At 38.1% G+C, this 12,890-nt stretch overlaps 1 protein-coding gene across 1 annotated transcript in view; it reads right to left on the bottom strand.

Annotated features, from left to right (window-relative positions):
• The window catches only part of LOC124300690 (glutamate receptor ionotropic, NMDA 2B), a 1,918,249-nt gene that overhangs the window by 1,425,108 nt on the left and 480,251 nt on the right, over window positions 1–12,890 (bottom strand). The window contains exon 6 of the mRNA XM_046755014.1: window positions 11,073–11,256. Within this exon, the coding sequence (XP_046610970.1) occupies window positions 11,073–11,256 (184 nt within the window). The remainder of the gene's footprint in view (window positions 1–11,072; window positions 11,257–12,890) is intronic.

Here is a 12,890-nt window from a genome sequence, read left to right as displayed (position 1 = left end):
AGAGGGACGATACTCCACCGCAATTCAAGGAAGGAACACAGAGATCGCGCAAGGGAGGATCAACGCATAACGAAGACGACGAGCCACAACATAAATCCAGGAAACAACAGACAAAATTTTAATACAAATCTACAAACCAGTACTTACATACAAACACGTAAAAAAACGAAAAAGTATAAACAGTAGCCGAACCTGTGACATAAAACTTTTGATATATGTTATTTACAAAAATAACTAACACATACACGAAACAATAAAGTTCCTATTAAGAAAAACCTGGAACACAGAAACAAGGAGTACAAACGAACACACAAATTCCATCTAGGATAAGGCTAAGAAAAACACAATTAGATATAAGATAACACAAATTCGAATTAAGATAAAAATAAATTAAACCTAAACCAAAAAACCCAAATCAAATCAATTGAACACACACACACACACCCCACACTTATAAAAAGAACACACTACTCAACATCCTTACCCTTATTCTCCCTTTCGCAGATGGGCAAATGCACGACCACACTCGGAAGTAAATGGGGAAAACAGCAACAGATTTCAACGCACCCATACCCAAAGACCGACGAAACATGAAAGAAAAACTATCCACACATAAGGAAATAAACAACGAAAAATACATAAGATGAAACAGAAGAATACAATAAGTTGAACACAACACGACACACAACAATCAACCCCTATTCAACTCACCCCATAGGCGTCACCTCACGTAGGGAGGAAGGAGTTGTGACGTTACACCACCACATGCACGTCACAGTAACCCCCAAAAACCTGCGGGGCGGAGCTGAACAGGCCCGAGATGCACCGAACCCGCGCGGCTACGCCAACCAGAGACAGCCCAGTCCGCCACGAACCGCCGACAAGTGAACAACGAAAGTAGAAAGAGTACGAGAGCGAGCCGACCCTCGGCAACATGGAGGTGCAAAGCCACTGACCTGCAGGCCAGACCACCACTCGTCGCATTCCCCTCCCTCATTTTCATACCTCACACACACACATACCCACACTTGCGCACACACACCTACTCTTAATTAGGATAAGTCACCGTTAAGTCACACGCCATTCGGCTGGGGCGAGTCCAGCTGCCACGAAGAAATACGAAACTTCTTTTGTTAACTACTTAGTTTTAAGAATCAGCTATCAAATATACACGCCAAGTTTTACCTCCGAACTCCGCGGGCAATACTTTCTCACCCCATCTTTAGTCACTTCCCTCTCTGAAATTCTGTACAGACCTTCGGCCCATTACAACCATTTCAATGAAAAAACTTATAATCAATACAAAAAAGTAATCAGTTATATCTGTTATGTCCGGCGTACCGCCACACATCATCCTCATCGCGTCACTCCCCCACGATCCCTACAGTAACCTCATTATCCTATTCCTGCCTGCCTATTTCTATTCAGGCTCATGCCACTCGCTTTTTGCCGACTCTGCTAATTCTATTCCACACCATTTGCGCACCTTTTGGTGTCATTCCTATTCCAATGTGCGACACGATAAAATCTATTTCAACACTCAACAACCTCACGTATAACTTTTCTTACCAATATCGTGAACTACACACTCCGTTTGAACTATTCCACAAATTTTTCAAACAAATATATATTTGATAGGTCAAGCATCTCAACGGTTATTAAATCCCATCCCAAGTTCTAGTTGTACCCGGATGTAAAGGCGAAGGTGAACCCGTTTGTTCCTTACCGCTGGGGAATAAACGGCGTCCACGGACGTAGCATAGATGGCTAGCGGTGGTCTTCGATTTCCGGAACCTATGATACCGTAATCAAATCATACTTGACATATTACCAAATATACGTTCACTGGCAGACAACAGGCCAATAAGCACTCAAGATATTCGGAAATGACCTCAAAACGAACGACTTCAGCAACAGAAACTCCATGGAATCTCCCAGTGTGATTACGTGAACGCCAAACTCGTTGACAACATGCATTACTACATCATCATCGCAGCTTTATGTATACTCAACTTACTGTTGCTAGCCAAGCACGATACAATATGAATCAATCGAGCACCAAGTACGAGACCCATTAAGGCACCCCTTTCATGAACTCGTTCACGACGTCCGCGTCCACCACTGCTTCAGTGACGATTCGACACTGTACACTTGAGACACCACTACGCACTTACCCCAGGACAGCTACACCAGCAATATACAAGCACCACACTGTTAAAAAGGATTGTGAATTTACTACACATTTACTATACAAAAGAGGTGTACATTTACAAACAACGTAAATTACTATGCATTTGTCTGAAATTTGCAATAAAAATTTTTGATTTTATTAAAATTTATAGGAAAAAACAAAAAAGTAATTTGATTTCACTAAATTTTGTAGTAAATCAATTGTGTTCGTAAATTGAATAACCAGTAAATGTATGGTGAATTCACTGTTCCGTATCCGAATAAAACTTCTAATACAGTGTACGGAGTTCCATACAGAAATTTTTAACAGTGCACAATCAGTCGACTGTAGGTTGTTTTTTTCGTGATCTCATTTTGCATCGATCGGTAAGTCTGTTATAATCTATCTTGCCAAGCTAACCTGCATTCCTTACTACCGTAAAAGCTCGAACACTAAAGCACGATGCCTGATACCCAAGACGATAATATGTCATACGCATTAGCCGAAGACGCTATGCAATGCGTTCATGCCCTTCGACGGGCATAACATTTCGATAGACGAGTTCATCCTCGCAATATAACACGTGGCTCACTCGTAAGACTGAACGAAAAACAAATGTTTACGAAAATGATCTTGTTCAGAATGATGGAAGATGAACAAACAGTATTACATGGCAAAGAGCTCACCACGGTAGATGGTATTATTAAAATTCTCGAACGAGTTTTCCAAACTCCTAACGATATAAGCGACATGTATACTATACTTACGGGAGACAGCATGAAGCAAGGCTTATACGAAAGTTCTCTAGTTTTCGGCGGGAGCGAAGATCGGTTAGCAACGAAATTGTTAACCACGATTGTAGCCAAAAATCCCCGCGACAGAGTCGGTGGTTGCTTGGACCACATTAAACAACAGAGCCTACTGACATTTATCAGAGGTCTTCATGATGAGCTAGAATGAAGGGTAGTCAGTCATAGACCGACAACACTCATTGTCAGAGGCACAATAGAAATTGCTTACTGTGATAAACGTGAATTGATGAGGCGGCGATCGCCAAGCGCTAGTCAGCCCGGTTCAGCCAATCTTCCTCCTCTGTGACCGTCATTAGCCTCTTCTCTTTCATCTGCATTTTCGCCTCTGACACCTTCTCTATCCTCAGGATTACACTCTTCCTGCCGTCACCGTTTCCGCCATCCACTGCAACCTAACTACCTTACTTTCCGTTCCGCACTCCCCGCGCTGGCCACACACATACAAACAACACCCGAAATCCGACCCAGTAACCAGCTTGACATAACTTGCCAATTTTGTGGTCGTTTAGGTCACTCGGCCGCGGAATGCCGCCGCATTCCCAAAGAATTTTGCACAAAATGTAAACGAACCAGTCATTCACAGAGAGATTGCCCATCCACTGTGGCTCGTAGACAATACCAGAGCCAAGAACCTTACTGTAATCACTGCAGACGGTCCGGACATGTAATTGACGATTGTAGAATTCGCGCTTTCAACAATGCTAACCATAATTCAAGCCGCGACAATGATCAGAGAGCGACCGAGCAGCCTTTAAACTCAACCGACGCCTGTCGGGAGGACGCACCGACGAGCGGCACTAACAATCAGCGTTCAGTGCACCAAATCACGTCCTCATCACAAATGCTGTAGATGAGACTCCAGCACTGATTCAAATTAATGCCCCTGAACTGCACGAGAATTCAAAATTCATAGTCGACACAGGTGCCGATCTAAATCTAGTAAAAAATAACGTCGTTAGACCAGAAGTACCGCGTGCAACATACGAACGACTATCCCTTACCGGCATTACCGATCAGACATTCGACACAATCGCTAAGACTCAAATTCATATAAATGAAAACAGCCACACATTTCAACCGTTCCGGATAACTTCCCTATTTAGCAAGACGGTATAGTCGGCAGACCCCTCTTACAAAAAGAAAAGGCGACCATCTCTTTTGGCATTAATTCGTAGACGTTACAACATTCAGACCCACTCAAATTTAACAGTCCTGTACAAACTCGTAGGGTTACAATCGAACTTCGAACCGCTAAAACAATTCCATAATTCCATATTTCCATAAGACTGTAAAACATAAAACTGTAAATCATAAGATTATAAGATGTGATAATAATCTGAATTAGTTGTGACAATAAAAATAATTGAGCGTTGTTTTGCATAAATTTGATTTATTAAATACCCCAGGCGTTTAATTTCCAGTTGATAAAACCCTCTGTTCATTTCGTTAGTGAATATTTAGATTACAAGTATTTAGTACACTTCAATATAGATTTTTCTTGATCTTTTTCCCACGATATTTTCAGATTAAAATCTACCGACATTTCGGTACTTCGGTATTTACCGAAATTTTGATATTCCAATCAACTGAAACTACCGAATACGAAACCCGTAGCGGAAATCGCTACCTAATTTCCAATACCGCGCACTCCTAGTTCCCATAATGATTTTTGAGGTTACACAACCGGCTGCGCACGCTGTTCACTGCTCGAATCTTGAAACTCGCAGTCGCATGGAGGGGGCATACTTCCAGAGACAGAGAGAGAGAGAGAGAGAGTCGTTACGGATGTCCATTTCTACACTACGAGGTTACATCAATGTTATCAGCGCATAAGACATAAGGTAAGTATTAGGACTTTTGGATTTAGTGCATAAATGTGAATTGTATAATTAGGTAAATACATAAATATTGCGATTTTGTTTACAAAATTATGTATTTCATAATTCAATTATTATATGAACTGTTTGTAGAGTTGGCATTTTATTAAAACTGCAACATCCCCGATGACACGGTGGCGGCAATATTTATTTGACCATTTATATCGTAATAACTTCCTAACAGTTACAATGATATGTAATAAAACACGTAGTATTAAAAATAGTTCAATTGAAATGTAGTAAATTTTTTCAATAAGACAATGTAACATATAATATACTTACTCAAAAATCACTAATTTTTGTAAATCCTTACACTCTCGTCAGTATGACGCTATTTTATTAATAAAATGAGCAATTGAAATAATTTGTGCCATAAAAATTCTTGTGTATTGTAACGGACAGCTGGTCCAGGTCACCTCCGACATCAGCTATGGCTGTACATACGACAGATCACAACAATAACAGACGATGACCGACGCCTCGCTGACACATACCAACTCGACGATTCACCAGCAAGGTCATGGATAAGGAAGAGACGACGACGGTGTAGCGTGATAGGCGATCATGACGAGTATAAATAGGAGAACCGCAGAGAGCATCGTCAGCAGTTGACCGGCGCGGCACAGCGCCGAAGTGACTCACTGTTCGGGGGTAGATTTTGCAAGACAGCAGTTGCCGGCAAAAAGCTGAACTGACTCACCGACCTTTTGGTAACAAAGTGTTCCTCGTCTGGAGGGCACTATCGAATTTAGCTTCAGTAAATTGTAATATCGAACTTCAAGCAAAGCGCTCAGTTCCGACTTAGAAACATATGATTTAAGTAGAATCCACGATAGCACGGGATGTTTAGAGCGATAGGAATTACTTCGTAGAGCATAGAATAAAAAATTTGAACCATGAACACAACAAGGAGCAGAACCTGTGAAAAAGACGCTGTATCTAATTTGTTGATTTAAACCTTGTTTACCTGGATTAAAACTGATTTGGGATGACTTTCAAAATTTACACAACACGTCTGTTTCTCTGTCTTACACCGTTTCTTTATTCAGAATTTCACCTTGCGTAAAAAACCGACAGACAGCCAAGGTTTGCAGGATCGGCGTTGTGTTTGGGTCATCAACCCAAGACAAGGAATAGGAAGGCGACTCTGTTTACACCGAGTTCGCGGTCAGAAGGGAGCACCGGGAAACCCGTGTCTCCAAACAGATGACATACACCTCACTCTCTTGTCTCCGGTCGGTAGCAAAAGCAATACAGCGTGAGGGAGCATAAGAGGGAGGTGTTTGTTCATGAACCAAGGCGACTTTGGAATCACCTAAGTCCGTATAACTAATTGTTTCAGGGTGTTTTTAGATTGGAAAGACCGATCCTTCTTTTTTCCCACCAGAAGAGGTCCTTTATATTATTTATATTTACCCTAATTTCAAGGTTTAAGGCAAAAGAACTACACAATAACGGGGTTTTCTCATGGATACAAGCCTAAAAAAAAACGCACACGTTACAGTAAAGATATTAAAAAAAACCGATAAGCATATTCAACTTAATTGATATTTTTATGATATTACAGTTCTTCATTATTGTCATAAAATGAGCATGTTTTATCAAAACTGAATATTTTCGAAATTTTTTTTGACTTTGTGGAACAATTACTTGTAAAAAATGTCGTATCTACCAACGCAGTACACATATGACGTTTCTAACTAGTTTCATTAAAAAATTATTGACGCATGAAATCAATAGTCAATTGATTGACCTACTTAAAATCATTTTTATCAACATCTTCTTGTTTTGATCTTTTCTGCGGCATTGAGTGCATCAATACCTTATTCGCATTCTTTTGCGCTCACCTCAGGCTCGACGGAGTTTGAGGCCCGGGAAAACAAGTGAATCGCTCAAATCGCTCTGGAAACATAAATAACTATGCCATTGCGTGATCGAAACGATCAAGACAGCCAGAGAAAAATAATTCGACAGAGAATTAAAACCACGGTTGGTACGCAGATAGTTATTATTTTCATGTTTATTTTGTTACATTTGTGTCGAAGTTACTGTACAGATCTAATTTGAACGGCGCGGAGGAGTGACGGAAACCGAATACCTACATATGCAGAATTACGTGGGTTTTAATCGAGAGTCAACTGAAACATCTTGTTGTCATGAATAATGTTTATTGCTTGAAAATGAATGCTTCTAACGAATGACAATTATTATCATTAATTCTCGCGTCTTAATTTCTATAATCTCACGAATTGATAAATTGAGCACGAGGGAGAAATATCTCGCTGAATCGATGTGTCAGTGGGAATATCCAAGAAAAATCGGCCAGATTTGAACGTTTTTGACATCCTATTTTTTAAAACTATTGAAATTTTTTTTCGTGAAATAGCCGTAAAAAACGTTAATACGTTGTTACGTCCGTGGACGTCATTTATTCCCAAGCGGTAAGGAACAAACGGGTTCGCCTTCACGTTTACGTCCAGAAACAACCGGAACTTGGGTTAGGGGTGAATAACGTTTGGGTGTTTGAGGTATGAACTATATATTTGGTTGAATAATTTGTGTAGTAGTTTTGAGCGGAGCGTATAGTTCACAATTGATGAGTAAAGTTATAAGTAAGGTTGTTGAGTGTTGGAAAGAAAGAGTTGTTCGTGTCGAACGTTGGAATCGGAATGCCTGAGGTAAAGAGGATTAGACGTAAGGGGTGCAAAATGGTGGGGAGAATCGAAGTAGCAGAGTCGGTAAAAAGCGAGTGGCGTGAGCCAGAATGGAAATAGGAGGATAGGAATGAAATGATAAGGATACTGCAGGGATCGTGGGAGAGTGACAAGATGAGGGAAACGTGTGGCGATACGCCGGACGTAACAACGTATTCTTTTGTTCGACCAAAATATTTTTTTTTGAAGTTATAAGTTACTGAATTTTGTTGAAAAATTAGTGCGTGACTTTAGGGATTCATTTTTCATAACTTGCAGAAATTTTTTTTTGTAAGTTATTCTGACAGTTTTCCAAAGAACATTGGTTCATTTCTCTATCATAATCAAAACTAAGTATATTAATTCTTGAAGTTAATAAAGCGCTAATTTTGCAACGAAATTAAATAATTTATAACGTTGGAAAAAAAAATATTTCGGACGAACAAGAAAATATGTATAAACTTTTTGTACATCTATTTAGGGTCAAAAAAAGTTCCTATCGTTTGAAAAAAAATCCCAGGTCATTTCTTGGCTGAATTCTCCTGGACCTTCTCGAATATTACCGAATTATTTTCTGTATGGTCGAAACTCCTTCAATTCGAAGTTATTCAGATTTTCGTATTGGTTTCAAGGAACCAGGATGGGAGTACAAGGTCTATTATAAATTTTAGAATGAATAATCACAGTGATTGAGCTGTTGAATCGGAATCTCATTTATTAGCTCATACGGGAAAAACCTGAGGCATAAAAACCCATAACGTGATAATGATCTTATTTTTCATATATTATAGTTACGTGTACAGACTATCATTATATGATATCAAATCGACCTAATGCAAAAATGTCTGTGTATTTATGTTGTTGAAGCTGTAATTGTAGATGAATATATCCATAAAGTTATAGACACAAATTTTTAAATGAATGAATACATTTTTAATAAATTTACGTATTGATGTACGGGAGAGAATACAGTCATTTTAATTTTGCTGTCCCTACTTCTTTTACCGGCAATGAGTCAGTCGCAATTGTCGAAGGTTGGCGGTTGTAGATGTACATGTAAACGCATTAGCGTTCGGTAGAAATAGACATCACAATCTAGATGTCCGTTGTTAACAATAATGAAAATAATCCTGAGCGTAATCTTAGTAAACATTAAATAGTTAACGTTTAGCGAATTGTCATGAACATTTAAACTCTAATTTCGGATAAAGGACATCAATTCCAAGCTATTCCGTGATCATTACTGTCAATCAAATTTCATATAACACCAAGCTGAGGCTCTTACATCGACATTTGATTGATCTCCGAGTACTAACGGTCCTAATCTTTGCCACAGTTCAGCATGAAGAAAGGGTTATTCGTACAGCCTCTCAAATTGTCTATTGCATAATGTCATTGATTCTATTAAATTGTCTGTTTTCAATGCATAAGTTGAAAAACTAATGTTGTCTTTGGCAAACACATATGCATTGTTTTCCAAGTACTGCACATTCGTACAGATACATACATATTTCTAAACCTTCTCGAATCTCATGTTCATATAGCAAGGTTGAGGTAAATACGATACGTGTTATGAGAACATTACCCTGGCAAAAATAAGTTTTACGTGGAACTATGAAGAGTTTCCGACCGCATAAAATCGTCAAAAATTTATCTACAACTTTTTGTGAAAGATAATTAAAATTTGAGACCCAAACCTGACGATTCTTTTTTATTCATAGAATCGCGTTGAACTTCATAGAAAAATGTAAATTCCTATCAAAAATTATAAGAATCTGCAACTTTATATGAAAAGTAAAAACAATTTTGGACCCAAACTAGATGTCGCATCTCTCTCAAAAAGAAAATTTCTTGCAGAAAAGTTAAGTACCTACCTAACAAAATTTAAGTCCATTATGCATCCGAAGACTGTTCTTTTCATCTTCTGTACGATAATAGACGAAAAATTATGAACTGTCACGGAAATTATGATCGTAGGATTACAGAGAAGTGAAAAAAAAACTCCGATTAACTACGCAAAAGTACGATAATCCACGAAAAATTCTACGACAAAACTACGAAAGCGTTATAAATGACCTACAAAATTGTAGAAAATTTTTGTAGCTAAGCGTAAAAAATTTTCGCCAGAGTAGTTCAGGAAATACAATTGAAGGAAGATCTTTTTGACATCGATCCAGGACAGATGCGAGCTCTATGTTCTCATAGAGCTAATGTCCGTGATAAAGACCTATATGTTTCCAACCACAGATTTTCAGGTGAAATAATGTGGGGTGCGTTCAAAGTTGATGAAACAATGGCTTTAACTGATAACGACGAAAATATTGATAGACAAACAGTTTAGTAAGAATTTGTAGTTATCAAAAAGATGAAAAATTTGGCTGATCACAAATTAAACTTGATCAATTTGTTTTCGTGCAAAGTAATAAAAACTTGCTAATACGATAATTTTGCATGTATGTACATTTTACATCTTTGAAAGTCTCGGACTAGATGTCTCTCGGTATACCAAAAAAGGGTGCAAGACCGGAACTTGATCGAATGAATTTTGTTTGGGAAAGCTACTCGTCACTACACGTCGAAACTAAGGCATTTCCAGGCTGGAATATTGTCGTAGAGCAACAAAACTTAAAAAATATTATTCCCAAAGAATTCAGTTGTTACGTATTTACCTTTTGTTCATGTGCGTAATCGATGGACTACGAACTCAAATTAGTCTGTAATAATATCATGCCTATGTGTAGATGCGATCATCGATAACCACTCATCGTGATCATAGTCATCTACCCCGTAACAGGTATATTGAGTAATTTCTCCCCAGATTGATCGATTTTTTCATTTATTAATTATGATTTTTTCTTCTCTATGATCAAGCGAAGCTTTATTGGTCATTACCTGCTAGTTCGAATAATCTAAATCGATACATGATCATGAACAGCGATGAACGGCGACAAATTATGATAGGGTGGAAATGTGGATTTTCCAGAACTGGCTATCGATAAACCGGTTGTATGTTGTAATTTTCTGTCACCATGACTCAAAATTGCAAGTTAGAAACTGTGAAGCTTTCTTTTCGTATAGTTGATGCTTACTTCGCCAACGTGATTCAGGTCTATAAAGTGATCAACTATCCTGTAGAGCATACATTCTGTAAAGTCTGCCTAGTCTAAATGGGCTGTATGGCCGATACGGTCGGTGATATTACATGTACTCGAAGTTTTGAACTTTTACTTACAATCAAAGCTACTTTATCGAGTCCTAAGCAATGCAACGTCACGACAAAGTCATTGTTCTTGATTTTCGAGAGAGAATGTTTACTTACAATTAGTGTCGCATGATCTTTTATTTTTTAATAGAAAAACTAAAGTAAGAATTCAGTTATGATATCATTAACGGGTAAAGTGAAGCAGATCAAGTATCTGGCACATGATCAACCCCAGAAATTCAGAACAGAAATTGAAAAAAAAAAATTTTCCATCGTCTCAACAAATTTGGATACCATTATAATATACTTTTTTTTTACCTGAAAAACGTGTCACCAGTGTTCCACCGTGAGTCGCCATTGCCTTCGCAGCTCAAATGTGTTTTGAGACTTCGATTAGCGTTAATTGGATCACTGACGAAATCCTCAACACCGTAGGCGAAGACTCGTATTGCAGTTGCAATCTCATTCACCAGACTCGTACTGCTTGTATCAAAGTGAACACCTGGAAGTTTCGGAATAACCATCAATTTAATGTCTGTATGACAATTAAGGTCATGTGAGATCAGCAGAAAATGTTGGAATATAAAAGTAGATAGAACAATAGAAGTCGAAAACGATAAGAGGCAAGAAAATGAGGCATGCAATGGAATCCCTGCGCCGCTATGACGTACCGCGCTAGATGAATCAATTTTTTCCTAATCGTAATAATAATTTCTCCATCTATTAAAAATGCGTTTTTGATGGAAAATTTGATGTAGAATACGATGGTTGTACCAAGAACTCGCCACGAGGTGGGGGCAATTTTTAAAAATCGATTTAAACATTTTGGTTGTTTATAACAATATAAATTTATTAATAGTTTTCAATGAAACTATTTTTTCATTAAAATTCATTCTTTGAGCTTTAAAATGAAACAAGAACTTTCTAGCTCGAATAAAACCGGAGTTATGAAGTTTTGAAAATGAGTCTTCAAGCCGAAAATCACCGTATTCTCAAATTTTCGATCCCTTCTGTTTTCCAAAATATGTTGAAAAAAAATCCTCATATGCGTATCTCTTTTTTTTTCGATATAAAACCCGTGAAAAAAAATCAGCTAGATCAGAAACGTGTCGAACAGAAAGGTGTTCTGTTCGTAAAAGAAAGTCCCGTATATATCTTTAATTGCGCTCATACCTTCATTGCGAACAAAGATGCTGCTGACATATAAAAATAATTTCTTTAATTACGTGAGACATATGTCGTTTTTAGAAAAAACAGTTCATTTGCATTGGAAAACTCGGACCACTCGAATTTCGCAATTTCTTAAATAATAAATTGAAAAATCTGAAAAAATTAACATGAAGTACCTTTTGGTAGAACTTTAATATAACCATTTATGGGGCAGATCTGGGATGGTCGAACAAAAAGTGGCCGAGTTGACGGAGAATCCCTCATATACATATTAAGTGATTATCTTTATCTCAGTCACGATTGGTTTAAACAACTGGATTTTGTTTGTGTAAGAATACAAGTTTTTTTTAATCTCGATTGTAACAACCTTACAGACTGACTCAAACTAGATGAATATTCTCACCTGTAAGAATATGAGAAACGACATTGAGAGTAATTGTATCCCAATCGTTTCTACCTTACAGTTTTTATTGTATATTTACACTTCAGTAGTATAGCTATGAGAGTTCTACTTACAGATTTCTGTTACCGACACTTACCGACATTCTCCCCAGACTCAAACCCTTTACCGCGATGACGTCACAGTCTGCCGTACCGACTTGAGGTCAAAACCATGCAACCTTACCAACAGTTGTATCGGTCGACGGTAAAAATCGCACTGCTATACCAACAATTCTTATCGGTCGAAGGTTAAAATCCCGCTGTTTTAACGACAATCTTACCAACCGGGCAGAGATTCAAAAATAGCTAAAATTTGGAAGTCAAAATATTCGGCTTCTGAACAAAATTTTGCCAGAGGCTTCATCGATTGAAGAAAAGATGAGAATTATCACAACGATCGGACTCTTGAAAGCGCTCGCGGAAAAATTCGAACGTCTTCAGAAAACGAGTAGAGGTACGCGGATAGTAAGAAGAAGCGATCGAGTTCACTCGGAAGATTTGGAATCAGCTTTCGAGGGGAGAATT

Source organism: Neodiprion virginianus, chromosome 3, assembly GCF_021901495.1.
Source record: "Neodiprion virginianus isolate iyNeoVirg1 chromosome 3, iyNeoVirg1.1, whole genome shotgun sequence".
Taxonomy (NCBI): domain Eukaryota; kingdom Metazoa; phylum Arthropoda; class Insecta; order Hymenoptera; family Diprionidae; genus Neodiprion; species Neodiprion virginianus.
Note: the sequence above shows the minus strand (reverse complement) of the source record. Positions and strands in the feature narration are given on the sequence as shown.